Source organism: Gallinula chloropus, assembly GCF_964237585.1.
Source record: "Gallinula chloropus genome assembly, chromosome: 31".
In the NCBI taxonomy this organism is placed as follows: Eukaryota; Metazoa; Chordata; class Aves; order Gruiformes; family Rallidae; genus Gallinula; species Gallinula chloropus.
The window spans coordinates 1,957,736-1,985,411 of NC_140116.1; the positions used below are offsets into that span (position 1 = coordinate 1,957,736).

Consider the following 27,676-nt stretch of genomic DNA (forward strand, 5'->3'; position numbering starts at 1 on the left):
CTGGAGCAGGGAGCCCAGCACAGCTCCACCTTACCCTTCCCTGGAGGTCTGCGCCACGGCGCACGGCGAGCGGATTTTTGGGGGGGGGGCTGCACAACCTCCCCCCCCAGGCTCACAACACCCACAGCTCATTTCTCAAAAGCCTGTTGGAATGACAATTTTCCTTGAAATTCCTGGAAAATAAGGCTGGGGCTGTTAGACACAGCCCTCCCCTCCTCCCCAAAAGGCTTTGGGGATGTCCCAAGAAGGGGGTGGGATTCAGGCTCTTTGGGGGGGGGGACAGTGGGGGCTGTTGAGCTTTCCAGACAATCCCTACAAAGTCTGGGGGTGGGGGGAAGGAATTTTCCAGGGGCTCAACCCTTTTGTTTCCCAAGGGAATTGGGAATTCCAAGGTGCTGCTGTAAGCACCCAGCTACCACTCACCCCCTGGTCCATCAAGCACTGGTGCTCAGCCAGTTTGATTTAAATTGGGTGAGGGGGAAAAAAATCAGGGATTTCTGCTCTTTATCCCAGGAAAAGGCTGGGATTAATGAATTAATCAATTAATGAATGAGTTAATGAATTAAATCCCTGTGAGCCAGGCTGCAACAGGCGTGCACCCCCCCCAAAGTAACCCCCATGGGAAGGAAGGGTTGTGAATGACTTGATGGTGGAGTTTTAATTAGTGCTGGTGCTTCATTAGGCACCAGAGAATCCAGGGAGAAGTGATCACCAGGCTCAGCCGACCTTTTTTTCTATAGAATCATCGATTTTTTAGGCATTTGCTGCCTTGGGGAGCTGAGTGCAGCCTTGGAAAAAATAGAAATAAATCAGAAAGTGCTTAAAAAAATGTAAAAACACCTAATAAAAAGAATTAGATGTAAAATAAGGTGATGGGTGTCCTTGTTACCTGCCTCAGGGGAAGGGTTTCACCTGTGGAAAACATGAAATTACCTTTTAAAAAAATAGAAATTTTCTCCCCCCAAAGGAAAAGGTGCTTTAGAAGGGGAAATAACCTCTGGGGAGCCCTGGGATCCCAACCTCAAGCTGTACAAAAGGGGAAATAGGTCTGAAAAAAAATGGGGTTTTGGCTATTTAAAAAAAAAAAATTAAAAATAATAATTAAAACAAATAATCCTTATAGTGGTTGATTTATAAATGAGCAAAAAGCTCATCACTAAGGGGAACGATCTGAGCTGAGGGCTTGAGTTTGGTCCCAGTGCCCACAGTCCTGGCTGTGGTCACTGTCAGGGAAGCCACAGAAAATCAGGGGGTCTTGGGGGGGACAAAAGGTGTTTGGGGGTGCAGGGGGATGGATCTGGAGATGATCTGGCCCTTGGCATCCTCACATGTCTTGGGGGAACCCCCCCCCCACACACTAAATCCCATCCTTGAGGGATGCTTGGCTGAGGTGGGGGGTTTCCTGCTGCCCCATGGAACCTCCCTGTTGGCTGGGAAGCTCCAGGGATTTGGGTGGCATCTGGTGCTGCTGGGGGTGGGGGTCCCGTTCTGTGGGGTGGAGGATGCTCAGGGCAGGAGGAGCTGGGGGGATGGGGGAAGCATCTGCCTGAGGTTTGGTGGTTACAATCAGGTGGATTTTAGGTCCCTCCTTGGGGGTCCCTCTGTAGGGTCCCTCTGTGGGGGGTCCCTGCTCTCCATCCAAACCCAGAAGCGCTGGGAGCACCCAGGGAGTGTTGGACCCACCCAGCGCTGGGCTTCGGCATCACCACAGCAGGACCCCCACTTGTGGGACCCCACCACCTCCTCCTGCCTCCAGAATGGATCTTTAGGGACCTGGGGATGAGGAGGTGACACCCCACAAGGGAGAGGGGACCCTCCTGAGCCAGCACGTAGCTCTGCTCACATCAACACCCACCCTGCTCTGCCGTCGTCGGGGGGCAGGGACACCAAGGCTGGGGGAGCAGCAGATCCCTCCCACCACCCCACAGGCTGGAGGGATGGTCCCAGCACCCCCCCAGTGCCAGGCTCTGGAGAAGACAGTGAGGTTTTTGGGGTGCTGCTTCACCCCAAGATGCTCCATGGCACAACCCCCCCCCCCCCACCTCCTATCCCGCCAGAGGCTGCGGCGGTGCCGAGTGTGGGGCCAAGAGGGTGTCCCAGCACCGAGGTGGCCGCTACCAGAGGGACACAGGCCAGGCTGTGGTGGGGGTCAGGGTGGTTTCCTGCAGCTCCCAGCCATCCCCAGGCCCTGTGCCCCCCACCAGCACCGCTGGACCCCAGCTCTGGGCAGTGTGAGACACAGAAAGGTTTTATTCTTCCAAGGTCCCTCCTTCCGGATGCCTCCAGAGCCCCAAACAGGTCTCAGGGCTCCATCCATCCCCTCTGCCCCAGCCCCCCCAGTCCCCCAACCCCGCTGCAGCCCGAGTGGGGACCTGTCCTTGAAGGGTGACCCATGGGACACGTGGAAGAAAGGTACTGGGGGTGAGGAGCCACGTGCTGCCCTGCTGCAGCAGGAGAGGGGAAGAAGGCAAATCTTAGATGGATGCTTATTTTGGGGGGGGGACACGACCCAAAGACACTGCCAGGACTTTGGGTATCCCTGGGGGGAGCTGAGCACCAAGCAGAGGGTGACAGGGCTGGAGTTCATCTCAGATGGAGAAGAGGAGCCCATGGGGGTGCTGGAGGGGGCCCTGGGCAGGTTACAGAGGGGCTACAGCCATAGAGATCCTCAGGTCAGCAGGGTGCTGAACGGGGCTGGAGGCAGCTGGGTGAAGGTCCACAGGAAGAGAGGTTGTGTCTGTTCCCAAAATCCCCATGAAAGAAGAGTCTGTGAGGTTCACATTAGCACACGTCAATTGTATATAGTGCAAATCAGAGCCCCGGCACCAGAGGGTCCCGCTCTGGTTAGTGGTTAGGATGTCCCCTGGGTGTGAGCCTGGGCACTGCAGACACTCCAAGCCCTCGCTCCTCCCCGGCAGCAGCGGGGGCACCGGCGCAGCATCCGCGGCTCTCCGGGCCCTTCACACCCCCCGGGGTGCTGCCACGCTGGCTCCCACCTCGTGCCAGAGGAGCTGGGAAGGCTCTGGGAGAGGATGCAGAGGGAGAGCCTTGTCCCTCCTGAGTGAAACTGGGGGCTGCTTCTCAAAGGCACGGCTTCCCCAGGGGTGAGGAGCTCTGGGTGCAGTCCCAAGGGTGGCTCTATCCACCCACAGCACGGCCACAACGTCCATCCCAACACCCACCCCCTTCCCCAAGGGTGAGGAAAATCCCAGGAGAAGGGCAGGTCTGCACCCAGCTGCAGCCAGAGGATGAGGGGGGAGAGGCCTCCCACACACGTCCCTGGGGGGCAAGGGGGTGGTTCAGGTCCCAAAAGGTTGGGGACTGATCTCAGGCACGGTGTAGGTCCCAAGGCAGAGGGAGTTCCATCGGTCCCGAGCAGGAGGATGCGTCCCAGCATCACTTCTGGGAGAGCCAAAGGTCCAGGTCCCTTCCAGGACCGTGACTCAGGGAGTGAGGATGATGTGGCAAATGGGAAGCCAGGAGCAAAGGGTGAGCACCGGGCTCAGCAGAGTCCAGCCACGTCCTGGGAGCAGGGGAGCAGAGAACGGCACCACTCATCACTGGTTCATGGGCTCCTCTTCCTCCATCGGCTCGTCCTGTGGCCTGAAACAGAGAAATCCCACAGGTGAGACAAGGAGGAGATCTGGGTGGTCCAACTCATCCCTCTGGGCATCAAGGGGCTTTCTGGAACCACCCAACCAGGCTCCCAGAGCTTCCCACTCCACTGAGACTCTGGCCGAGTCCTGGTGAGGATGGGAAAAGGCGGTGGGCAGGTGGGGACCCTGTGCTGAACACCCCCCCACCTCCAGCCTCCAAGGAAGGGAAGAGGATTTGGTCTCATTTCCATCTTGTTTGGGATGAGACCAGCGCTGAACCCCCCCCAGAAGGCAAACTGGGGTCCTGTACATGGGGTGAGCAGGGGCTCACCCCAACCCCCCCAACACTGAAAGCTGGAGACAAATCTGCCAAGCTCTGGATGGGAAGGGTGGCTGTAATTCCCACCTCCCACACCTCAGGACCTGCTGGAAGCCAGCCCTGCCCTGTCCTTCCAGCAGCAAGCCTGGCCATGGAGCACCAAGGCCATGTCCCAAGGGGCACCCATGTCTCCCAGGATGAATTAAGGGCATCACCTCTTCTCCACCATCACGGCCACCGAGAGGGAGGCCAAGGCTGTGACCGTCTCCACCTCTTCTGCCTCGTGGTGCTGTGCCTCCAGGAAGGAGCAGCCCAGCTTGGAGGCAAAGCGCTGCACAGCCACCCAGTATTTACCTGGGGGAGAAGCCAAAGTCAGGGGGTGCCAGGGAAGGGGGTGCCCCAGGTCTCCGGGCAGTGTACACGTGGGGCATCACCCTCCCCTGAGGTGATGATGATGATGATGATGATTAGAGGTCTCCACTTGCCCAGGACCCCCTTGGAGGTGACAGGGTTTATTGGGAGGGGGATGAACCACTGAGGTCTGGCCCTTCCACACCAGCAAACAACACTCACTCTGGACCTGGAGCACGGCTTCCAAGGAGCGCACCGCGTTGGGGTTGGGTTTCTGCCTCATGCTTTCCTCTGGCAGAGGGTCCAGCTGCCCAAAGAAGGCACAGGGGGGTGAGGAGGAGAGACCCATGCCCAGCACCCAGCTTGCAGCATCAGTACAGCCCCACAGCCACCACCCCAGCCCGGCTCTCACCTCGTTGCCCAACAAGGCTGACACACAAGCTTCGGACGCGTCGCAGATGGCTGTGAGGTCGTGGCCACCTTCTAATGCAAGGACGATGGCTCCACCAGCCAGGCTCATCAGCTGCTTTGTCATGTAGCCAAAGCCTGGAGAGGGGATAAAGCCCAAGAGACTGTGTCACCCTCCCTGCCCGAAACACCGGGGTGACCCCACAGATCTCACCCCAGACCCCAACCCCGGCTCCCTGGAGAGCTGCAGGGTCCCAGCTCCCTGTGGAGAGCTGCAGGGTCCCAGCTCCCTGTGGAGAGCCTGGGTGGATATCAGGAGCCACCCAAACTAGTTCCACCTCCTCACATTTGGCAGAGACTTTGTAGCCACCCAGGGGGGGTGGGTGCCCGTCGGCTGCGTCGAACCCGGCCGACACCAGCACCAGGTCGGGGGAGAACTCGTGTGCGATGGGCATCACCACCGTCCTGCACGGGAGAACCCAGGGAGAGGGGTTAGGTGCTGGCTCAGCCAGCACTGGGGAGGGGTGGGGGATTGGGGGGGAGGGAGGACATGAGCAGAAACACAAGGAACAGCACCTGAAAGCGGCCAGATACTCAGGGTCGCCCATGGGGGGGTCGAGCCCTCCAGTCCAGGCTACGTTGACATTAAATCCCTCACCGGGGCCAGCGCCAACCTGTGAGGGCAGCAAGGACAGTGGTGATGGTGATGGGCTGGCCCAGGTCTGTGGGGGTGCTTGGGGATGCATCCCCAGCGGGCTCCATCGCTGCCAGGCTCTGCAGGGACAGGGCTGGGTGTCCCAGCCCTCCTTTCCCCCCCCCACCAGTGCCACCCAGGAGTGGGAGGGTGGGCAAAGCTTGCTGAGGAGCTCCACGATGTCTCCCAGCCCCTCACAGCACTTGGTCACCATGGCTACAGGCTGGGGTGATGCCTCAGCTCTGCTGGGTGAACTGGGCAGGATCGGGCATCGATGGGATGGGGTGGGGGTGAGGTACAGACATGGGACCCCCCTCTGCTTGAACCCTGTTCCCCTGCCTGTCCCCAGCGCTGTTGTCCCCAGGCAGAGCACCGACCCCTCGGTGCCCTTTACCTCATCGGCAGCCCCACTCCCAGGGAAGAAGTTGCCATCGTCGTGACGATGCAGAGAGATGTAGAGGACATCAGGGTCTCTGTAGAAGATCTGCTGAGTCCCATTGCCATGGTGAACGTCCTAAAAGGGAGAGAAACTGGGAGATTGCTCTTCTGCTCAGCCTTGAGGGTGGTCTTATCGCCTAACGGAGCCAAAAGGAACTGGATCTTCATTCCAGGGCTTGGTTCCTCCATCCCTGGGATCCAGGGCTTGGTTCCTCCATCCCTGGGATCTGGTCCTGCTCCCTCACCCCCACATGCCAGGGGGGTTCCCAGCCACACTCCTGGCAGCCAGTCCCCAAGGAGGAGGTTTTGCTGCTCTCTGGTCTAGCTCCAAACCAGAGGTGGAGGGAGGTGCAGACACCCACCCTTGGGGATGGCGTGGGGAGGAGCAGGGACACGCTGGGGGCCGTTGGGACCTTACCCAATCCACAATGAGGATCTTGCTGAGTTTCCCTTTCTGCTGCAGCTGCCTGGCAGCAATGGCCACCGAGTTGAAGAAGCAGAATCCCCTGCAAGGAGGGAGTCAGAGTCGGTTAACGGCGTGGGGTCCCCCCTGGGTACCCCCCACCGGCTCCCCGAAGGATCTGGATGGGTCCCAGGGGAGGTGAATCTGGAGTGACTCCGAGCCAAGGAGCTGTCTGGGGGCTTCCCACGTGGCAGCCCAGGCCCTGCTGCTGGGGAAGGGACCCTTACATGGCCGTGGAGGGATCTGCATGATGTCCAGGTGGCCGCACCACAGCGAAGCCGTTCTGAGGGACAGAACAAAGGCGAGAGATCAGCGCTGCCGTCCCCAGTGTCACCCACCCCTCTCCACTGGGAACAGCCAGGGACTGCCAAGAACACCCAGTGCTGGCTGGTGACCCCCTCCCCAAGAGCCTCCTTCTTGCTCTGGGTCCCCCAGCTTGAGGCCACCTACCTTCAGCTCCCTGGTAGCCACCTTGAAGGCCAGCTCGGTGACGCTGCCGGCAGCCCAGCGGGCAGCGTTGGAGGAATGCAGCTCGTTCCAGATGGTGTCACTGTCCACCTGGAAAGCAAGGAGATGGCTCAGATGGGGGACCAGGCAGCAGTGGGGGACATCTGGGTGGTGGGACCCACGCTCTCTGCCAGCCACCCTGCTCAGGAAGGGCTGGGCACCGCGGAGCTGAACCATCTCACACACAACTGAGCAGGGTCCCCAGCTCTGTGGGGGGCTCCCTTGGTGCTGCTTGGCCAGGATTGCAGCTCCTCTGCCCACTGTCAGCCCCAGCCCCCAGCCCATCTCACCCTGCACCCAGAGGGGGGGGGGGGGGGGCTGGAAGGAGTGACTGAGAAAACGCTCGTTACCTTCTTTATCTTATTTTATTGTTTAACCAAACATCTTGGTTTGATCAGGATCACGTCAAGGGCCGGAAAACTCAAAGTCTCTTCTGATCAACTCCATGTGTGCAACTCAAAGGCTCCCCTCTGCCCATGGAGAGGGGCAGCTCCAGCCCCCCCTCCCCCCCCAGCCTTCGGGCCACGGGCGAGAGGAGGGCAGGGAGGGGGAGAGCAGGGAAAGTGGATGCAAACGGGGCTGAGAAGAGCTGGTGCCCAGCAGCAGGGGCAAGGAGAGGAGAAGAACCAGAAGAGGCAGCAGGAAGGCATGGAGTGAGACCCTTCCCTGAAAGAGAGAGAGAGAAGGACAGAGGCAGGGGGGGGAGAGAGGAAGAGAGGAGAACGCGGTGAATGGAGAGAAACCAGGGTGGCAAGCTGTGAAAGGAGAGGCCACAGAAGTGTCTGGAGAGAGGTGGCAAGCTGCTGTCCCCACCACACCGCTCCCCTCCCTCAGTGCAGACCGTGGCTTCAGCTTCCTCCGGCCATCCCGCTCCCTTCTAACACCCCAGGCTCTCAGAAATGGCTGTGAGGGGCTTTTGAGGGCTGGATACCCCGGAGTGAGGGGGTGGAAAGGGTCTCCTTTCAGGGGTGGGATGTTTGGGACCATCCCAGGGATAAAGGGAGCGCTGACACCACGACATCTTGCCCACAGATGGAGCACTCCCAGCTCAGGAGCTCCCAAGACTTGAGGAGCTCCCTCTCCTCTCAAACCCATGAGGAGGCTCCCAGTGGGGACAGATGGAAGGAACAACCCCCAAAAACCAGAGCAGAGATGGAGCACTTACCCCCACCCCTCCACAGGGCAGCATGACGAACATCCTCTGCGACAGGATCCCTGTGGAGAGAAGGGAGAGGAAGGACTTCAGAGCTGAGCAACTGGGGGGCAGTGGGGGACAGGGTGGGGGTACCAAGGAGGGAGGTTTGGCCAGGATGCTTGGCCAGAATTAGGACCAGCCTGCAGAGAAGCTGCTTGGCGTGGTTCCCAAGGGTGTTTTGAGCCCCAGAGTGGGATGTGTGGGGCAGGGATGGGCAGCAGGTGAGGGCTGGGCTCACCTGCCAGCTTCCCATTGTCCAGTTTCAGGCGGTTGAGGGGGTTGGTGCCGTAGAGGAAGACGTGGCGCTCGGTGTGGACACACTGCAGCTCTTCCAGGGTGGCCTTGCGACCCCGGAGACACTGTGGTAGACAGAGGTGGTGACCAAGCTGCTCTGGACCAGAGCTCTCCCATCAGCTTGCAGGGGTAAGGGGCACCTCTGAGTAGAGCTGCACCTCGTGCCACTGGAGCTGGGAAGCTGAGCATGGTGCTTCTTGGATGGGATTTGAAGGGCATCAACCCCTCCTCCCTCCTCCTCTGCAGGCAGGCAATGCCAGCACCGCTGGCATCACCAGTGGCATCACCACTTCAGAGCCCAGCTAGACCAGAGCAGGGGTTCAAACAGACTGGAAATGACACTGCTGTTCCCAAGGGCTGTTCCCAAGGGATCACACCTCTCCCTGCTCCCATCTTCCAGCAGAGCAGACTACCACTGCCATCCAAACCCAGGGATGGTCAGGCCAGCGTGGCTCCAGCTCAGCACTGCCAGCAAGAGCCAAGTCCAAGCCCCATTCCCAAGGTCTTTGTGGCCTGGATAACAGGCTGAGAAGGGAGTAAAAAGCATGGAGGTGGGAGTAGGATACCCTGTCACACAAGAGCTACTCCTGCAAGTATCCCAGGCAGGAGTGTGGGCTCCCTGGGGCTGCTGGAGCTCACCTCACACTGGCTGCGCAGGCCCCTCTCCTGCAGACGGGACCAGATGCTCTGGATCCTGCCTGCATGCTCAGGGTGGTTGCTGTTGTCACCACAGGAACACTGGTGTTTGAGCATCACCGAGTCGTAAACCAGTCCTGCAAAGCACAAGGAAGGCTGCTGTCCCCAGGATGGGTGGGCTGAGGACATCCTGACCCTAATTCAGCTCTTTTCCAGGAGCTGGCTGAGACCCTAAATGCCCATAAGTATTTGGTTTGGGTGAAACAGCCCCCTGAGGCTGTGGCAGCCTCTGTCCCAGCATGCTTGAAGCAAATCCTGCCTTGGATATGCAAGAGAGCTGAACCTTCCCAGCATCACCAGACCAGGATGGTGCTCAAGGGACCAGCCCTGCTTGGAAAAGCCACCTCAGATAAAGAGAAGGGCCCCTCAAAGCTTGCTCTGCTCTTTCAGCACCCAGCCAGAGCACTCCCGAGCATGTATGAGGCTGGGAGTGAGCAGGATGGATGCTCAGCTGCTCCTGGGCATCCCCACCTCCCTTCCAGCTCCTGTCCCCAGCTGTGACAGCCCCGTACCTGTTGTGAAGTGTGGCTTGGCTGGCTGCTCCTGCACAGGCAGGGACAGAGTCTTGGAGGCTGGGTCCTGGGCAGGGAGGGAGACGGTGGCAGTGGCAGGAGATGACTGGGCCCTGGAGAGGGGCCTGTGCCCTGTGTGGATGGTGGGGACCATGGGGGAGTCAGCCAAGGGCTGTCGCTTGAGGAGCTGCTGCTGCACACGCTGGTAGGAGTCCCAGAGGTAGGCCTGGGGGAGAGGGAGAGGTGAGCACAGCACCCACAGCAAGGCACTGGGGTGCTGAGAGCAGCATCACCCACCCCAGGGAAGCCCTGCATTGTGCACCCTCCCAGGGTCTGGATACAACAGCCCCCTCCTTGCTGGGGGGCTGGGAGCAGGTTTGGAGGAGCTGGGACAGACATGGTGCAGCATCTGCTGCTCTCTGCTGGCTCAGCCCCGCAGTGCTGGGCAGGGATGGGTGAGCCAGGAGAGTATGTTGCTGCTGCAAGGGTGAAGCCATCTGGGGACCATGCCCCAGCCTTGGTGACACCAATGACAGGGCTGCAAAGTCCTGGCAAAGTGCTGGAGGAGGGAACAACCTCCTTACCCACCCAGCACCCCCTTTTTGGAGGTGGCTCCCAGGGTCTGATCTGAATCCTCCCAGGGCTCCAGGTGCTCCCAGCCCTGCTGGCTTTGTGCAAAGCCTCACATGGGAGACACCAAGGGATGGAGAACTGCTCTGCATGGCAGGGCTGGGATCTCTGCATGCTGCCTGCACAGGACCAGTGCTCAAAGCACCTAAGCCCCAACTGAGGAGAGAGATGAAGCTCCACCTCTTCCAGCCCACTCCCAAGCCAGCTAGGAAGGCTTCAAACCACCCCAAGGGCTCTATGCAGCTGGAGACAGCCACTGAAGCTGTCATCCCTTCTCCTCACGGGCTCCTTGTGTGCAGTGGGGAACCAGCTGCTCCAGGTGGGCAGCCCAGACCCCTCCCCACAGCTCTCCCATCCCCACCAGCCCTCACGGACCTGCTGTAAGACTAACTCCTCATGGGGCTGCATCATCTTCTGCGTCCTCTCGGGCTCCTTCCCGCTGCTCCCCGGCCGTGGGGGCTCCACACGTGCCCTTGTTGTGTCGCTGCTCTCAGCTCCAGGCTCTGGGACCGAGCCCTCAGCCTCCATGTCCTCTGAGGAGGGGATCTGGCGCAGCCGGGGCTTCTCGCTGGATTTAGCCATGCGCTGCGGCCAGAGGGGTCAGGGGGTGAGAAGGATGGAATGAGAAGAGCCAGGAAATCAAAACCTGGCTCCAAACATGCTGTGAGAAGCAGAACTTTTGGGTTCTTCAACAATGGGGCGGGCTCCAGCATCACCAACCTTGCTGTCTAGGGATGGGGAGCATCGGGGTTGGACCCGATGATCTCTTGAGGTCCCTTCCAACCCCACAGATTCTGTGATTCTGTGATTCTCCCCAAGGGACAGAGGTGTACTTAGGGATATGGTTTAACCCTGGTTGGACTTGATGGTCTTAAAGGGCTTTTCCAACCTTGTGATTCTGGGAATGAGCACAGAGCTCAGGCAGGCAACCACCCAGACCAAAAGGAGGTGGTGGGTGGCAGGGTGGGAGCACAGTGGATGTGGGAGCTAAGGATGCTGAGCAGGCACCCTCAGCCTGCTGCTACGGGTTTGGGCAAGGCAGCTCCTTGCACCCTGGAGATGGGGGCTGGCTGCCCAGGAGGAAGGGATGCCATCCTGCACCCTTCCAGCACCTGCCTCCCATCGCCTCCTGCGTGCCCAGGTCTCCCTGACTCACCTTGCCCAGGTGTGTCTGCTGCTTGAGCCTCTCCAGGAACTGGGCGTGATGCTGCTGGTACACCAGTTGCTGCTGGATGGCTTTGGGGTTCTGGGGCAGGGGCTCCGAGCGGGTCCTGCCCAGCGGCTTATGGTGGCCGGGGAGCGACAGGCGCTCTGCGGAGATGAGCGAGGGGCTGAAGGAGAAGGGGACCGTTCCCAGACCTGGCACTGCAGGGGAGAGGAAGGAGAGGTGAGGAGGGGTGGGGGGCACTGTCTGCTGGGCAGATGCTACAGGCTGTGGAGCTGGGCATGGCAAGCAGCAGTGCTGTCTGTGCCCATGCACCAGCCAGCCCTAAAAATGCCAGTGACCCAGCCCAGGGTCTGGTAGGTGAGGATGGATGGGCTGTATCTTCATGGCTCCCCTCCTCCTGTCCCCATCACACAACCCACAGGGGTCTGGCTGACCTCAATGGTCTTGTCAACCCTTCAAGCTTCATCCTCAACAGGAGAAGCTTCTTTCACTGCCTGTATCAGAGCCAGGAACAGGCAGAGAGGAGCCAGTTCTCCTCCTGCTCCAGTCAGAGAGCATCACCTGGCAGGGGGCTGGGGTGGATGAGGTGGCTTAGAGCCAAGGGGTCTGAGCTGCCCTGCTCAGTGCAGGGTCTGTGGGGAAAGCTGCTGGCCCAAGTGCCCAGGAAGAGGCAGGAGAGACCCTGGCAGGGCAAGGGGCAGCCTGTGGGAAGAGCCAAAGCTACATCTCTCTCTGCATTGTAGAGCTCGGGGTGTGCACGCTCCTGGTTTCATCCACAGCAAGGACTTGCTGGCTGGCACCCCCAGAACCAGGAGCAACATCCCCCACTCCCTTGGCCCCAGCTCACAGCAGAGTAATGGAAAAATCAAAGCTTTCCCAGCAGCCAGAAAAGCCTGCCTGCCCTCCATGGGGCTCCACACCAAGCCCTGCCAGCACTGACACAGCTCGGTGCCTGTCACCCTGCTCAACCCTTACCTGCCACCAGCGGACCGTGGGTGACCGAGGGCTCGAGGATGATGACGGGCTGGAGCCGAGGGGATAAAGGGCTCCCAGCCTCATGCTGCTCCAAGCCAGCTGGTATGAACATGGGGGAGTGTGTGCCTGCCAGGACAGGTCCGTTCAGCACGGGGACACGGTGTGCCAGGCCGGAGAGCTGGCGACGCTCTGCCTCTCCCTGCAGAGAGGAGGAGGGCTGGGTTAGCCACAGGGAAGGGATGGAAGGGGGTGGTGTATCCTCACTGTGCCCATCACAGGAGCACCTTGGACTGCTCAGAGCCAGCACACCCCCTGGAATCACCCCAGGAACCCCAAACCTGAGGGAAAAGGCTTCCCCTGTGCCCACGGGGACCCTCTGCCCAGTTCTGGGGCCACCTACAACCTGGCTACCTACCCTGGTGCTAGTGGTAGCCGGCAATCCCAGCGTGATGGCTGGAAGGGAGGCTGTACTCTGCAGGGCAAACTGGGCCAGTGAGCTCTCCTGCATCATCAGGCGCTGGGCCAGGGGCGTCTGCACCAAACACACAACTCATTAGTCTGCTGCTCCGGCGCCAGTGGAGCTCAGCGTGGGACAGGGAGGGTGGCTGAGCCCCAGCTGCCTGAAGGGGGGGAAATGCCTGGAGGAAGGGGCACCAGGGACCCATGGGGAGAGGAGAAACCCTAGGAGATGAGAAATGCACACTGAGGAGGAGGGCAGCATGTCAGGAGCAGCGCTGGGCTGGGCAGAAGGTCCCAACCATGCAGGGGGAGCAGGGCCAAGGGCAACAGGGTTCTGGGCTGGGGTCCCTGGGTGGGGGGGGAAGCTACCTTCACCTGAGCCTAGGATGGGAGTGAGGGCACCCAACCCCAGCAGGCCTCTGGCTGTGGAGCTCAACTCACCTCGTGGGCCATGCTGGAGGCAGCGGGGAGGGCTCCGTGCTCGGCGGGGAGGCTGTCGTTGGGAGAGCTGCAGCCGGACACAGGGGTGCTGCTACTGCTCGGGGAGGAGTCTGCTCAGGGGAGAGAGAGGGTGGAGATGGACATGAGCACCCAGAGAGGGGTTCACACCCCCAGTCCCAGCCCTTCACAGCACCTCCCTCCCTCTAACAGCTGCACCTCGCTCTCTGAGGGCTGAGTCTCCCTTGGGTAGAGTGGAGATGGAGGAATCCTGACCAGCTGCACGTGCTCAGGGCCTCAGACCCTACCAGGTCCATGCCTGGGACCAGGGTGCAGCTGCAGCAACATCCTCCCCTGGCTCATCCATCCCTATGTCATCGTGGCAGAAAGCTCCCTCCGTGGGCCATACCCCGAGGAGAAGAAGGAGAAGGAGGAGGAGGAGGAGGAGGAGGGTACTGATAACGATGTGGTGCAGGATCCTGGGCAGACTGTAGCTGCTCCAGGCTGGCCCCAAGCTCTCTGCAAAGCCCTGAGGTAGCAGCATGCAGGCAAAGCCCTCACCGATGGCCTCGGGCGGCCGCCTCTTCAGCGAAGGGGGAGCGCTCTCCTTCCGCGTCAGGGGGTTCTTGCGTCGGTCCAGGCACTTCCTGGGCTTGCAACGCACCTTCAGGTTGGGCTCAGATGCTGTGGGCACACAGGGCAGTTAGTCCCAGCCCCACCACTGATGGAGATGAAGCTGGACTGGCTTTGAAGGGCCAGGCAACCCCTCCACGGTGGGAGGGAGGTCGCATTATCCCCAAGGTCTTACCTGTCTTCCGCAGTGGAAAATGCTCTGGGGGGTCAAGAGAAGTGCTGGGGACAGGGGACAGGAAGGTGCTGAGCACAGGAGGGGAAGGGCCCTCAGGATCCAGAGGCTCCAAAGACCTACGAGGAGAAGCCACCTTGTAAGAGACCTTTGCCAGCTGGCAGCCACGTGCCACCCAGGCGACACCAAGCGCAAGGGTGGCCCATGGGGCAGCACCTTTCCTGGGCTCACGTTGGCTCTTCTGCCAGTGGCCAGAAAGCCTTGTCCTGCCCACTACCACCAGCACCCACAGAAGGGGCCCAGCTGCTGGTTTTGCCTTGTCTTGGGACAAAAGACCTGACACCTGACAGTGGTTTTCTGGGTCAGTGGTGGGACAAGCCATCAAAGTCCCAACACGGTTGGGGAAAACAAGGTGGGAGCTTCACCCACCTCCTACAAGCACTTAACACAAACCAAGCTGCCTCACCCAACAGCTGTCAGCTAAACAGTGTCTCTAAAGCAGAAGATAACAAGATCTTGCCCAAGACAAACAGCCACCTTCTATGGGTCCTGAGCTTGGGGTAGGCTAGAAGATGCTCTTGCTTTACCTGTATGACATGGCTGAGGGGTTGGGGTTGCTGGTCCTCTCCAAAGCTGCCTGTTGCTTCTTCAGGATGACCTCAGCCAGCTTCTGCTTCACCACCGTGCTGGCCACAGCACCTGCAGGAAGATCAGCAGTGACCATGTAGAGCACTTTAAAGGGTCCCTGTAGCCAGGAGTAATGCTGGGGTGGTTGGAGATGCCCTACAGGTACATGGACACTGAGAAAAGCCTGTGGAGATGCTTGTTCTCAGGTCAAAGTTGGCTCAGGGAGAGAAAGGACACCACAGTTTCCTGGATGGTCAGAGAAGCATCCCTGTCCCACTTCAGCCTCTCCCAGGTCATCTTAGGAGCCTTATGTTCCTGCATGCACCTTGCTGAGCATCAGGAGTGCTTCATCCAAGCCCAAGAGCCCAGGTCTAAGTTGATCCACCCTGAGAGGGGATCTGATCACTGGTTCTCAATATCTGAAGGGTGGGACACAGGGGGACATGGGCAGCCTCTGCTCAGTGGCTGTGGGGACAGGACAAGGGGCGATGGGCTCAAGTTGGAGCACAGGGAGTTCCACACCAACTTCTTCCCAGTGAGGGTGAGGGAGCCCTGGGACAGGCTGCCCAGGGGGTGTGGAGTCTCCTTCTCTGGAGAGATTCCAGCCCCATCTGGACACCTCCTAGGGAGGAGACCTGTCCTGGGGACCCTGCTTTGGCAGGGGGTTGGACCCGATGGGTTCTGAGGGGTCCCTTCCAACCCCTACAACTCTGGAATCTGTGATTCCGTATCAGCATCCGACAAGAGCTCAGGCTGGGCGGACAGATGGACTCACAGACACTGGGTTGGGAGCAGAGCACCCGATTCGGGCTGATGCCTGAAGATCAGAGCATCCTCCAGCTCCCTGCAGCCACTGGCACTAGATGGCGCAGGCAGATCGCAGCCGGACGGGGTCTGCTCGGTGTTAGGGGGGACCCACCAACCTCTCCCAACTGCCACGGGTGCTCCAGCCCGGGCTGTGCGAGCTCAAGAGGTAAATTCACTGCCCCGGGGAAGTCACTGGCAGCTGGGGCAGCACCGCTGCGGTGGCCGTTGGGCATGACACAAGGAGGGCACAGAGATCTGCTGTGCCCATGTGGGTGGCATCGCTGGGAAGGACGTGATGGACAAACACCACAGCCAGGCTGGGGCCAAATAAATCTCTTGCCAGGTGCTGAGTGCAAGGTCTGGGTTGGAAGGGACCCCAAGGGTCACAGAGCTCCAACCCCCCTGCCACAGGCAGGGACACCAACCTCCACGCCTGGAGCTACACAAGGTTGCCCAGGGCCCCAGCCAACCTGGCCTTGGACACCCCCAGGGATGGATGGGGCACCCACCCCCTCTCTGGGCAGCCCCTTCCAGCCCCTCACCACTCTGCAAAGAACTTCCCCCCAGTCTCTCCTCTCACCCTTCCCTCCTCCAGCTTCACCCCAGCCCCTTGTCCTGCCAGTCTCTGCCCTTTAACAAGCCCATTCCCCTCCTGTTCCTCTGCTCCCTTCAGGGATGGGGAGGCTGCAGTGAGGTCCCCCCACAGCCTTCTCTTCTCCAGGCTGACCCAGCCCAGCTCCCTCAGCCTCTCTCCGTAGGAAGAGAAGGAGAGAAGGCAGAACTCAGGCTGTATGAGGGCAGAACCACCTGCTGAGCTCCCTTTAAAGCCACTCCCATCTCCCACCCTGAGTCCAGCGTCCCGGTTTTGGGGCTGCAGCTCCTTGGGCAGCCCCGTGGTGCCCGGTGCCACATGCTGGGCAGCACACTGAGGCTCTTACTTCTCTTGCTCTTGTCCTTGTTGAGGATCTGCCGCAGCTCCTGCTCCTGTTGCCCGGGCTCAGCTTCACGGTGTGGGGACTCCATGGTGACCTGCAAGAGGAGAGTCCCATCAGCACCTCACCCAGTGCAGACCCAAGCCCAAGCCATGATGACAGGGTGATGGAGCACATCTGAACCAGGCTGTGGTGTCCCTTTTGGGAACCTGATGGGCAGCCCTGGCTGACAAGAACACGTTAAGTTGTTTCATCACAGGGAACCGGATGCATCTTCATCTCCAGAGACGCTCTCCCCAGGGACATTGTAAAATCCAAACCACCCTGTTTCAACTTGCTGCCTTTCATGGTGTTGTGACACAGCTGTAGCGGGGGTATGTTGTAATACAACCAAGAATAAACTTCATGGTTGACTAAAAAGAGGGGAAAAAGGAAAAAAACCACCTCTAAGGTGGCAGCAGGAGCATCTCCAACTCCTTTTGTGTGGACCAAGCTGGTGCTCAGCCTCAAAAAAGCCTTGCTGTGATTCCCCCAGGGCTTCCAGACAAGGTTACTGGGACCAGTGAGCCTCTGCCAGCCCCTGAGAGCTGCACAGAGCACACAGGATGTGAGAGGAGCAGATGAGGTTTAGTTCTGGGATGAGGGGGTACACTGGTGTCTTCCCAGTGGGGGTGATGGAGGCTCCAAGGAGGATGAGCAGCCATGGGATGAGGGAAATCCCAACTGAGCCGATTCCCACTGTGAGCATGGAGCTGCCCTGCGACTGGGACAGGCTGGGATGGGGGGAAACTCTGCCCCAACTCCCAGGACGTGGTCTCCTTCAATCCACCCTCCTTCCAAAGCCCGCCCTGCTCTCAGCTGGGGTCTCCAGAGGAACCATCCAAGCTCAACCTTGCTATGGACAAGCCTGGCAGGCCAAGGATATCCAGGGGCAGGGGTGTTATTCCGGGTGACGCTGAGGAATTTCAGCAAAGGCTTCCCAGAAAAGCAAAGTAAGCTTGTGAAGTGAGTAAGCCGTGCCTCTGGGGCAGGGGAACAGCGGTGGCCAAGCCCAGTGGCGGATCACAGACACCAGGCATCCTGTCCAGTCGCTCCGGCTCCTCGCTCAGCACACATGGTATGTGGCTGAAAGCATTTTCCCTGCCTCACACATCCCAGGAGGCCCCAGCCCTCCTGCTGGCCTTGGCAGGATGGAGGTTTGGCCTGAAAGTAAGACACGAACAACCCCCCCCCTTCTCCTCCTCCTCCTCCTCCTCTTTCCCCCCCAACCTGACTCCCTAACCGGCCTCCTTGCGTCAGAGAGGTCTCCGGGCTGGCTAACGAGCACTGCAGACTCTGCAGCTCAGGGGGAGGAAGGAATTCACCCGGGAAGGTTCTTTTGGCATTGGGATTTCCAGCCTCTTCCTCTCCATCCCTGCCAGAGACGGGAGCTGGGGGTGAAGCCAGCCCTGAGGCAGGGCACTGCTGGCAGACACACGCTCACAGCCCCATGAGCTACGTGCTCTGGGGGCAAAACATAATTCAATCCTTGCCCAAAAAGTGGGTGCAGGTCTGTCCCCACCCCCCCCTCCCAGGGTGGCCATACCCTCACGTGCTGGTGGGCGAGCTGCTCCACTTGCTGCTGGTGCAGGCTGGCGAGGAAGAGCTGGTGCTGGAGCTGCTGGGTGTGCTTCAGGGCCAGCAAGGTGGTGTCAGAGCCGGGCTTGACCACACGCTGCCCGATCCGCAGGTCCATGGGGACGGTCTGGGGCACCCGTGGGGAGGTGCACGGGTTCACAGCAGCTGTTGAGACACAAAATAGGGGCACAGCTCAGTCCTGTCCAGCTTAGACCACCCTATTAGGTAGGGAAAGCATCAGGATGGGGCCCCGTGCACAAGGAGGATGCTCTGTCATTGAGAAGGGCTTCGCCACACACCATCTACCTCCTGGAAAAGCCTCTTTCCCATTCCCTGGGCAAAAGAATCCCATGATTTAGATACCTTTGGAGTGTCTCCATGTGCTGCAGACACCCTCCCACCCTGAGATGACGTGGCTGAGAATCACTTTGCAGACTTACAGACACTCCCACCCTGCCCAGGCGGTGAATCCCCCGTCCCCACGGGGAACACCTAAAATAGTCCCAGTTACCCAGAGTGTCGGGACACCCACTGCAGCAGGGGATTTTTCACCCACCTAAAGCTCCTAAAGCTCTGCTTAATTTATCCTTGCACGTGCTGCAGAGCAGAGCTGAGCCGCCTCCAGCTGCGACAGACAGAACAGCCACCCAGCCATGGGATGCTCACAGCTCTGAGGGGTGGGGGGATGCTCCAAAGAGCCCAGGCACAAAGGGGATGAGCAGCCATCACCCCAAGTGAAGCCCAATGGGTCTGTGGCATCTCACTTGGGATACAGCTGGGCACAAGGGAACCGTGGCCACGGCAGCATCGGGCTTTGCCACGGGGGTCGTAGCACTGGGGATGCTGGAAACAGGCAGGTGGGTAGAGAATTCAGCCTGAAGAGACACTGCAAGGAGGGGGGGATGCTCTTGCAGGATGCAGCACCAAGGCTGAATTATTTTCCAGAGCATAAAAAAGCCGCCAAACAACAAACACAGACGTTATTTTATAGGCAGGGAGCCACACCCTGGGCAGTTCAAACCTCAGCCTCAACGGCAGCGGCGGCGGGCAGCCCTGTGTGATGGCTCCAACACCCCAGGAGCAATCTCTGCAGGTTCCCAGCCCACAAAGCAGGGTTTGCCCAGCTCTTCCAAGGGGGAAAAAATACCTGGCAAACTCCTGCCCTGGCCCGTGCATCCCTGCAAGGGGATGAGTATGAATGAGTTCACCCAAGGAGGGCACGAGGATGATCGATAACCGTGGGTGCACGTCAGGGCAAGGTGATGGGGTGCACAGCCCTGCTGAAATGGGGCTGGCTTTGACATTCCAGCATGGGACAGGCAGGAAGATTCCCTCTGGTTGAGGGTAAATGCTTCTCTCTTCTCCAGGATAGAACTGTCCCTCACATCAGTCCATGTTAAGGAAGGAGGTGATGCTCCCAGGACCCCCCATGGCAGCTTTACCCTGTTCCCTCTCCATCTCCTGGGATTTAATTGCTGTCTCCCCCCTGTAACCAGCGTGGCACGAGGTGAAGGAAGGTTAAGAGCCCCAGCCTGAGAGCCACTGAGCTCCTCTGCCCTGGTCTCACCATGGCCTTGGGGCTGGACACGGCGCGATGCCCCGTGACGGGCAGAATGAGCCCCTCAGCCCCCTCTGAGGATCAGGGTGGGCAGGCAAGTTCCAGCTGCATTTTTGGGAGCAAACAAGAGTCCAAGTGAAGTTATCCCAAGCAAGGACACCCTGAGTCTTCTCTCAGTGTGTCCAACGCTTGCAAGAAGCCTGAAAGGGTCCCAAAAAGGCCAATATCCTCCACGGGGGTTGGCAGGGGGGTTGGACTCAGTGACCTCTGGAGGTCCCTTCCAACCCCTACAGTTCTGTGACTCTGTCACTTGTCCCAGCACTACCTGGGAGGCTGCAGCATGTGGTTCCATCTCCCTGCCAGCACCAGCACCCTGGGAGGCCTGCCTGCTGCTGCAGGAACCTCCCAGCCTCAGCTCTCCCCAGAGGGCCTCGGATCTCCCTGAACATCAGTGATTTTGAAGGATGCAAGTGATAAGCTGGGCTGCCACCTCCTCCTGCTCAAGCTCAGGGGAGGAAGATGTCAGAGGAGGAGGAGGATGCCAGAGAGACGGTCCCTCATGGATGCTCATTGGGAGGAAGGCTGGAGGGAGGCAGCACGGTGTGCACAGTGCTACCCCACGTGCCAGGCCCCTGGCAGCCTGACAAGGACAGACTGTAACGAGCAGATCTCAGGATGGGAAATGGGGACTTCAGAGAGAGCTCTGGGCCCAGCCAAACCCCTTCCACGTGACGCTGGCTATCTGCTCAGCCACCCTCCCTCCCCTCCAGCCAAATGTCACCGTCCCGCTCAGTACCACGAAGGGACAGGTGCTGGGGGACCAGGACCACCAGGCTTAGCTGTGAAACACTGAGAAGGTCTATTGATGCACAGAAGCATCGTTCAGAGGGGAAAGCAGGGGGATGAGGAGGAAAGGACCAGTCCATGCAGCAACAGCCCCCGTCCTCAGAGATGACGGCATCCAGAGTTGTCCCAGCCTCCGTCTGCTTGGGATGCTCAGAACACTCAAGGGGAGCTGCCACTGGAGCAATCTTGTTCTCACCTCCCCATCAGCAGCACCCTCAGGCCCCATGCTGCTCCTCCAGCACTTCCCCAGGGCCAAAAAGGGGCAAGATGGGTGGCACGGGACAGGGACCTCCAGGGATGGAGGGGGAGACACGGGCAGCCCACAGAGCTGAGGGCAGCCCACAGAGCCGAGGGGGAAGGAGCTGGCGGGGTCTCTGGGAATCTCTCTCCCTCATTTGTTTTAGTCCTTTTTAAAAACAAACTCTGAAAGGGCGGAAGAGGAGAAGTGGGAGGGAACGTGTGTGCTGGGGGAGAGGGAGGACGGGCCGGCCAGCGGCCAGCAGCCAGAAAAACAACTCCTCACCACTCACCCAGAGCCAGGAAAAAGCCTGTCGAGCATCCCCACAGCCAAGAAGCACCAGAGCCAGGGAGAGTGGCTGTGAGCAGAGCCTGCACAGGCCCTCCTCCCAGCACAGCCCCCCCCACATCCCCGGCACAGGGAGCACCCTGCTCAACCAGGGCTGCTTTGGGAAAATGGGGCTGTTTGGGAGCGGAATAGAGGGGAGGATGGGATGGAAACAAGGCAGTGAGGGAGCAGGGGCTGGCCCCATGTGCCCCAGGGCGTCCCGGCCTGCGCAGAGCCCCGACGTTATGGGCTGAAGTCACCCAGCTCAGGGCGGTTTTCCAGAGCTCAGGAACATGACGCGTTATGTGCCGAGTGCCAGGGATGGGATGAGGAGCAGGCGGGATCAGCGGCGCTGGAACCCCCCAGCCATCAGCACCTGCACACTGCAGCTCCCCAGGGATGCTCTGCATCCCCCCTCCCCTGCTCCAGCAGCTCAGGACCCCTTTGCAAAGCCCTTCCTGCCCTGAGAGCCGTTTGTTTCAGCCGTGACCTCCCGTTGCAGCTTGAATTCATTTGGGGTTTCATGCCGGGACCTCCGCCAAGAGTTACAGTAAACAACTCCCCTCCCCGGCAGCCTCCGATGCTCACACGATTCAGGGGGCAGGAAGCCAGGCAAGCAGCTCCTCCTCTTCCCCCCTGCCTGAGGAAGGCCAAAAACACAGCCCTGCGACGGCTCCAGGGGATCCTACCCCCTTCCCAACCCAGCCTGGGTCCTGCTGGTTCCTAGGAGACCCTCCGATGTCACCAGCACCGCGACGGGATGGGATGGGGATGCATGGGATGGGGATGCATGGGATGGGATGGGGACACGTGGGATGGGATGGGGACACATGGGATGGGATGGGGACACGTGGGACGGGACGGGGATGCTCTCCTGGCCCCATGCAGTCTCAGGAGGGACAAAATCCATCATCCATCCCCTCTTCACCCGCAGGGCCAGGAGCAGAGCTGAGCGCCGGGAGAAGCCAACTGGGAGCACCCACCCAAGGGGAGAGGCGGAAGGTTTCTGGAGCGGGCTCCTCTCCCAGCTCCATGTCCAGCTGCCAACATTTTTTTGCTACATTATTTTTAGTTCCCAAGAACATTCGCACGGGAAGGCCGGCGCTGGTGGCAAGTTTGTCTTCACCCGAGCGCTGGGGCTGGGGAGGGGGGGGACACTCAGCACCCACCACAGCACCAGTACCAGGGTTGGCGTCGCCGTTAAACCACAGCAAAACCCAGCCTCCTCCCTCCCTCCCATCCTCTCCCAGCTTCTGCTGAATAATCATTAATTACAAAGCAGCTCAAAACCACCCAGGGGGAATTCAGGGTGCGAAGAGAGGCAGCATCACCCCCTCTTCTCCCAGCCGGGGGGTGATGGGAGCAGCGGGGTATCTCTTGCTGCCTCATCCCCTCTCGCCCCAGTGCTGAAGCAGAAGCACTGTGGCCATCACCCTGGCACCCAGCGCTTGCTTTTCTGGGTCACCTTGTGCAGCCAGGTCAGCGGGAGGAAAACACCCAGCAGCACGTCGGGGAGGAAACTGAGGCAAACCACACCGCGGTCCCGGCACGCAGAGCTGATTGCCTGGGGGGGCTGTGGAACCCATTGCACAAACCACTCTGCACCTGGGCAGGTAAAAGCAGCGGCAGCTCCACCTTTCCTCTGTGGGAAGGTGGGAGGGGATTGCAACACAGTGAGAGGAGCTCCAAGGTGAGGTTCTACCTGATGCAGCCTGGGAAAGGCTTCAGTGGTACCGGTGTGAATGTGAGCGCTGTGCTCCGCAGCCCGGCACCAGTTACCAGCAGTTTCCAGGCACTGGGATAAGAGTTGGGGGCCTGCATGGAGTGAGACAGGCTCCCCATGGGCACCAAGAGTCCAGGACTTCTGAGGGTCCTGCAAATCCTGAGTGAAACGGGGTGAAATCCCACAGTAGTGAGTTCCCCTTGGGGCTGGCGGTGTCAATCCTGCGCTCAAAATCACCCGGTTGCACTGCTGCACCCAGACAGACAGAGAGACAGACAGACACTCTCCCCAGGAAAGCAGCAAAGAAATCTTTTGCTTTGGCATTTCCTGGTTGGGTGTTTTTTTTTTCCCCCTCTCTTTTAAAGAGATCAGCCCTCAGCAAAGAGCTGTGCTTACATAAGAGAGGAAAGCAAAGCAAATCAACCCAGGCAGGCGGACCATTACCGATGCCTTCCCGTGCATCCCTGCCTTCCATCAGCAGCAGCGCTGCCATCGCTCCCAAAGAGGTTAAAGGGAGGTTGGATTATTTTTTTTTGGGGGGGGTTCTTTTCTTTTGCAGAACCTTTTCCCATCTTATGCTGATGAGCTGGGAAGGGTTCAGAGTTCAGCTGGGTTGAAGAACGCGTGCGATGAAAAACATTCCTCTCTTTAATAAAAGGAAAAGGTTCTTCTGCACGAGCAAAGAGGAATTAGCTGGAGGGAATTTGTTCAAATTAAAAACACTTAACTAAGAAACCACACGAAAAGGGACTATGTTGAAATAACATTTGAGATCACAGAGCCAGGACTCGGGAGAAATAGGAAACCCTGGAGTCGGGGTACCTCGCATAACCTCGCCCCGGCCCCTGGGGTGTACGCACCGAGACGCTGGGTTTAATTACAGGACTAAATGCTACACTCTCCCCACCCCTCAAAGGTGAGCAAAGCAATTAAACCACAAACCCAGCATCACCCCCAGTACCCCTGCCCAGCCACGATGGGACTGGGGACGCGGGGACCCCGAGCCGGTGCTCCACACACTCCTCCATTCCCCCTACCTCCATCTGCTCGCACGTTCCTGAGGGGCTTCGTCGTGGCACCCCGTGAGATGGGAATATTTGGGGCATTTTCCTTCTTCCTGGCCGTGCTGGGAGGCTGCTGGGGGAGCAGAGGGGAGCTGCTGCACGGCTGCAGGGCAAGAGGCTCCGGGGAAAGCCCTGCGCCGCCGCAGCTGTCCCCGAGCGCAGAGGCCGTACGCAGCGTCCCGCATGAGCCATAAGAGAACAGATGATGCTCAGGGAAGATGTAATGTTTGGAGCAGTCGGTTGCCAAGTTCTGATAACTCTTTATGGAGCATGTTAACTGGGCTTTATGAATTGGCCAGATGTGGGTGGGTCCCTCTCCTCCCTACCAGGCAGCAAATTTCTGCTCCAAAACAAGAAGAGAACGATGCTTCTCTAACAACAAAAAAAAGCCCCCAAGAGTTTTTCCAGAAGGGTAAAACTGTATTTTTCTACTCTGATTCTCGCTTTCTTCTGCAGAATAAGTTTCCAGAGCCTTTGTGAGACAGATGATGGTGATTAAAGTTTGGCAAAGCCACATAGCAAACCCCCCCCCCGCCCTCCCCTTTCCACAACCAAAGCCACGCACCTGAAAGCACCCAGGACCACACATCCACCTGGGAGCAAAACCAAGTCAGTTCAGGATTTCAAGAATAGAAAAATCAAGGAAAATAATAACCTCCCCCACACCCCATCCCATCTGAGCCTGCAAACAAGATCCACATCAGGCCTCGGGAAGCGGATCAGGGCGAGAGACTTCCCCTCATTACTCTCGCTGGTTATTTGTGGCTCGTGACCTTTGAGTCAGACATTTAATAGCCCTCCCTGGAATTTTCTCCCCACGAACGTGCGTAGTTATGTTTTGAAACTCATGACTGCAGGACCCAAAAAGTAAATAATCTCATGGTGTGCAGAGCACTGAAGGGTTTTTTTCTACCTGGATCCACCCAAATTTGTAAGGTTCTGAGTTTCAAGCTGCATCCCCGGTACCTGTTCAGATCCATCACCTCACAGGGGTGAGGTTTGGAGGCTCTAAAGGGGTTTCAGACAAAACCTGCCCAGCAAAACCTGGTTTTGAGGCTGATGAGGTATGTCTGTGTGCACATCTAAAGCCAGTAAGGAAATAAAAAGCCTTTTCACAGGTCACTTTACAGAAGGAACAGGTCCCCAGTGCTGTGCCATTTGTGTGTGGGCAGCACAAGGTGGGACCAGAGAGCTCATCTCCTGCAGTCACAGCCAGGACGTGGGACTGGAGGGACAGAGCAAGTGGGCTCCATCCCCACCACGGCGCTTGGCAGAGCTGGAAACCTCTGGCAATCATTTCCTGCCAGCAGTTGCATCCTCCCACCCCCACCGGCTGTAAAGTCCATCCCAAATAGCAGCAGCAGGCCCTCAGGGGAGGATGCTGTGAGGAGGAGGGCAAGGTATCCCCAGGAAACCTCCAAACAACTGCCATTTCCTCTGAAACAGAGGGAGATTCATCACTAAAAGGGCTCTCGAAGGAAAGCTGAGGCTGCCTGGCAGCACCTCACACTCCCCACACAGCAGCGTAGGCAGAGCCTGTCCATGGAAACTCCCAGGATTCAGGAAAAGCCCTCCTCTCCCAGCTGCCAAACATCCCCTGTGGTGCAGCACACCCTGTCCGACCCCTTCCCCTCCGACCACCCTCACCTGGTCACACAGCCTGGCTGGGGTCAGCTCTGGAGCCCCCGGGACGGGTCAGTGCAGCCCCACACACGGTGCTAGTCCCCAGTCAGACAATGGAGAGGTGGCACCGATCCTCCTGGTCCTCCAGTGAAGCTTTTCTCTGCAACGGGCTGATGCTGAGCTCCACCACGCCTCCTGCCCGGCTAAGAGCCCACCAAGGGCTGTGGTGCATCCTCACCGCCTCACGGGCACCGCGCCGAGAGCAGCCAGAGGGTTTGCAGCACGTTCCTCCTGAAAGCTTAAACCAGACCCACAAGCAAAGCCCAACTTGGACCAGCAGCTCCAGGGAAACAAGCATCCACGCTCTGCCTGCACCAGAGCAGCACGGTGTCCTCCAACAGCTCCATCTCCTCCCTCGACCAGGCTTCTCAGTCCAGTCTAGAACCTCAGCATCATCTCCCCAGCTCCACAGCCTGTGCTGATCTCCTCTGGCACCGGTCTGGGCAAGATAAGCTCCCCAGGGTCACGGCTCTCCAGGCAGGTAGATGCTAGAGCTGCTCAGCAGCCCCGTGGAGGCAGCCGGGGCGCTCCCGGGAAGCCAGCGAGCACCCTCTCGGCGCAGGATGCCTCCTCTTCCCGCGCTGGCTTTGATTACATCAGCACGAGAGGATGCAGCCTCTGTGCCAAGGGAAGCAGAGGAGAGATCAAACGATTATACGAACCTCTCCTCAATTACCAGCCGTTTGCATAAGCAGAGGAGAGAGAGAGAGAGGGAGAGAGCGTTCCCAACCGGTTTGGACAGCACGCTGACGGGCTCAGCAGCACCTCTGCCCTGCGCCACGCTGCTTGCCAAGGGGTTGTTGTTACAGGATGGGGGTCCCCGCTGCTGCCACCCCCTCCAAGCACGTTTGGGAGCATCCTGCTGCTAACATGGAGCAAAAGGTCCATGCAGCTTGGCTCAGACCTACAACTTGCTTGGCCTCACACCACTTGCCAAGGGGCACGGCTGCGCGGGGGCTCCAGCAGCCGACCTTTAAGTGAGAGCCCCAGCTTGACTCATAACCCCCCAAGGGAATCGCTCAGGGCTCTGAAGCAGCGGTGTCCTGCTTGATCTGGAAGTGCCAAGACAAAAAGCCTGGGCTGCCACAATACCCACTCTCAGCAAGGGACTACTCGAGGGGACTTGCACGTTAATTGGAGCCTCTCTCCGTGCTGCTGGGAAGGAAATCCCTTTGGCAAACGCTGGCTGGAGCCCAAGGTTGGGCTGCAAGGCAGAGCTGGTCATGAAAATAAAATAAACTGTGAAAAAAGAAAGAGCTCCAGCTCAATTCAAGGCAGAGAGAGGGAGAAACACCAGCAGCAGCCTCAGCTCTCCTGGAAGAAGATGCATCCTGGGACAAGAGGCCCTGATGGAATTCCCTGTGTGGATCGACAGGCTGCCCAGGATCCATCAGCAAGGGCAAAGCTGAGCTCACCCCAAGCCTTGCTCCAGCACCGACTCCTGGGTGTTTTAGCCAGGAGACACTTCAGGGAGCTCTCTGGGGAGACCCAGCTTTGCCCTGCAAGGCCTGGGGACCGCCACTCGCCCTGTCTCAGCCTCCAGCCAGCGCTGGAGATCACCAGCACGCAGAGCAGACTCGGGTTGTAGGGTGAGAGCTATTTAAGTCAGAGGAAGGAAGTAGCAGCATTTTCAGCTTCCTGCACAAACACACTTCTGGTATCCTTCGCTGTGGGGCTGTCTGGCATCACCTCCTGTACCTGGGTGCTCACAGAGAAGCTGGGAAAGCCTGGCCTTTGGCTCAAGGTTGGCATCTGCCTGGCTGGGAAAGGCGCAGGCGTCAAATCCTTGATGTGGAGGAGGCTGAGACATGCCTGGATCCAAGGAGCCCTCCTGCTGCACCATGGGGACACTGGTGACAGCCACCCCGGGGTTAAATCTGGGTTAGGGCTGGGGCATGCAAGCAGATGCTGGGAAGAGATCCCCAATGCTGAAGCCAGGGAATGCCACCTGGGCTGGAAAAGCTACAAGGAACAGCACAGCCAAGGCATCAGATGGGGTTTCTGGGTCTCCCCGAGAGCCAGGGGTGAAGAAACACGAGGGGGACCCGGTGTCCTACACGCAGCTGGAGTCTGGCAGGGGAAAAGCACCAGAAAACAGCATTTGGAAGGGAGAAACCTGGGAGGAGGACACAGGGAGGACGCAGGGAGGAGGACGCAGGCCGGCTCTGAGCTGACAGCTGCAGAACGCGGGTGCCCGGAGGCAGCCAAAGCGCCCGGCGGGGACGGAGGGTGCGGTGGGGTGTGTGCGCTCTGCACTCATGTAGCAACACTGCCCAGGGTGTTTAACCCAGAAAGCAGGGTTAATC

At 59.1% G+C, this 27,676-nt stretch overlaps 1 protein-coding gene across 4 annotated transcripts in view; it reads right to left on the bottom strand.

The window, feature by feature from the left end:
* Nucleotides 1-2,781: 2,781 nt before the first annotated feature.
* HDAC7 (histone deacetylase 7) overlaps nt 2,782-27,676 on the bottom strand; it is an 86,273-nt gene continuing 61,378 nt past the window's right edge. For 3 of the 4 annotated variants that reach the window (XM_084277378.1, XM_084277379.1, XM_084277377.1), the window contains exons 2-25: nt 17,900-18,096; nt 16,321-16,411; nt 14,536-14,647; nt 13,952-14,067; nt 13,705-13,827; nt 13,147-13,256; nt 12,662-12,778; nt 12,247-12,445; nt 11,260-11,468; nt 10,479-10,688; nt 9,474-9,699; nt 8,905-9,038; nt 8,210-8,330; nt 7,942-7,991; nt 6,720-6,827; nt 6,497-6,552; nt 6,225-6,312; nt 5,763-5,882; nt 5,251-5,348; nt 5,021-5,139; nt 4,679-4,812; nt 4,489-4,573; nt 4,131-4,269; nt 2,782-3,603 (exon numbers count right to left, since the gene is read on the bottom strand). In XM_084277378.1, the coding sequence (XP_084133504.1) occupies nt 3,558-3,603; nt 4,131-4,269; nt 4,489-4,573; nt 4,679-4,812; nt 5,021-5,139; nt 5,251-5,348; nt 5,763-5,882; nt 6,225-6,312; nt 6,497-6,552; nt 6,720-6,827; nt 7,942-7,991; nt 8,210-8,330; nt 8,905-9,038; nt 9,474-9,699; nt 10,479-10,688; nt 11,260-11,468; nt 12,247-12,445; nt 12,662-12,778; nt 13,147-13,256; nt 13,705-13,827; nt 13,952-14,067; nt 14,536-14,647; nt 16,321-16,411; nt 17,900-18,096 (3,008 nt within the window). In that variant the 3' untranslated portion in view covers nt 2,782-3,557. The remainder of the gene's footprint in view (nt 3,604-4,130; nt 4,270-4,488; nt 4,574-4,678; nt 4,813-5,020; nt 5,140-5,250; nt 5,349-5,762; nt 5,883-6,224; nt 6,313-6,496; nt 6,553-6,719; nt 6,828-7,941; nt 7,992-8,209; nt 8,331-8,904; nt 9,039-9,473; nt 9,700-10,478; nt 10,689-11,259; nt 11,469-12,246; nt 12,446-12,661; nt 12,779-13,146; nt 13,257-13,704; nt 13,828-13,951; nt 14,068-14,535; nt 14,648-16,320; nt 16,412-17,899; nt 18,097-27,676) is intronic. The other variant, XM_084277380.1, reaches the window with a different exon arrangement.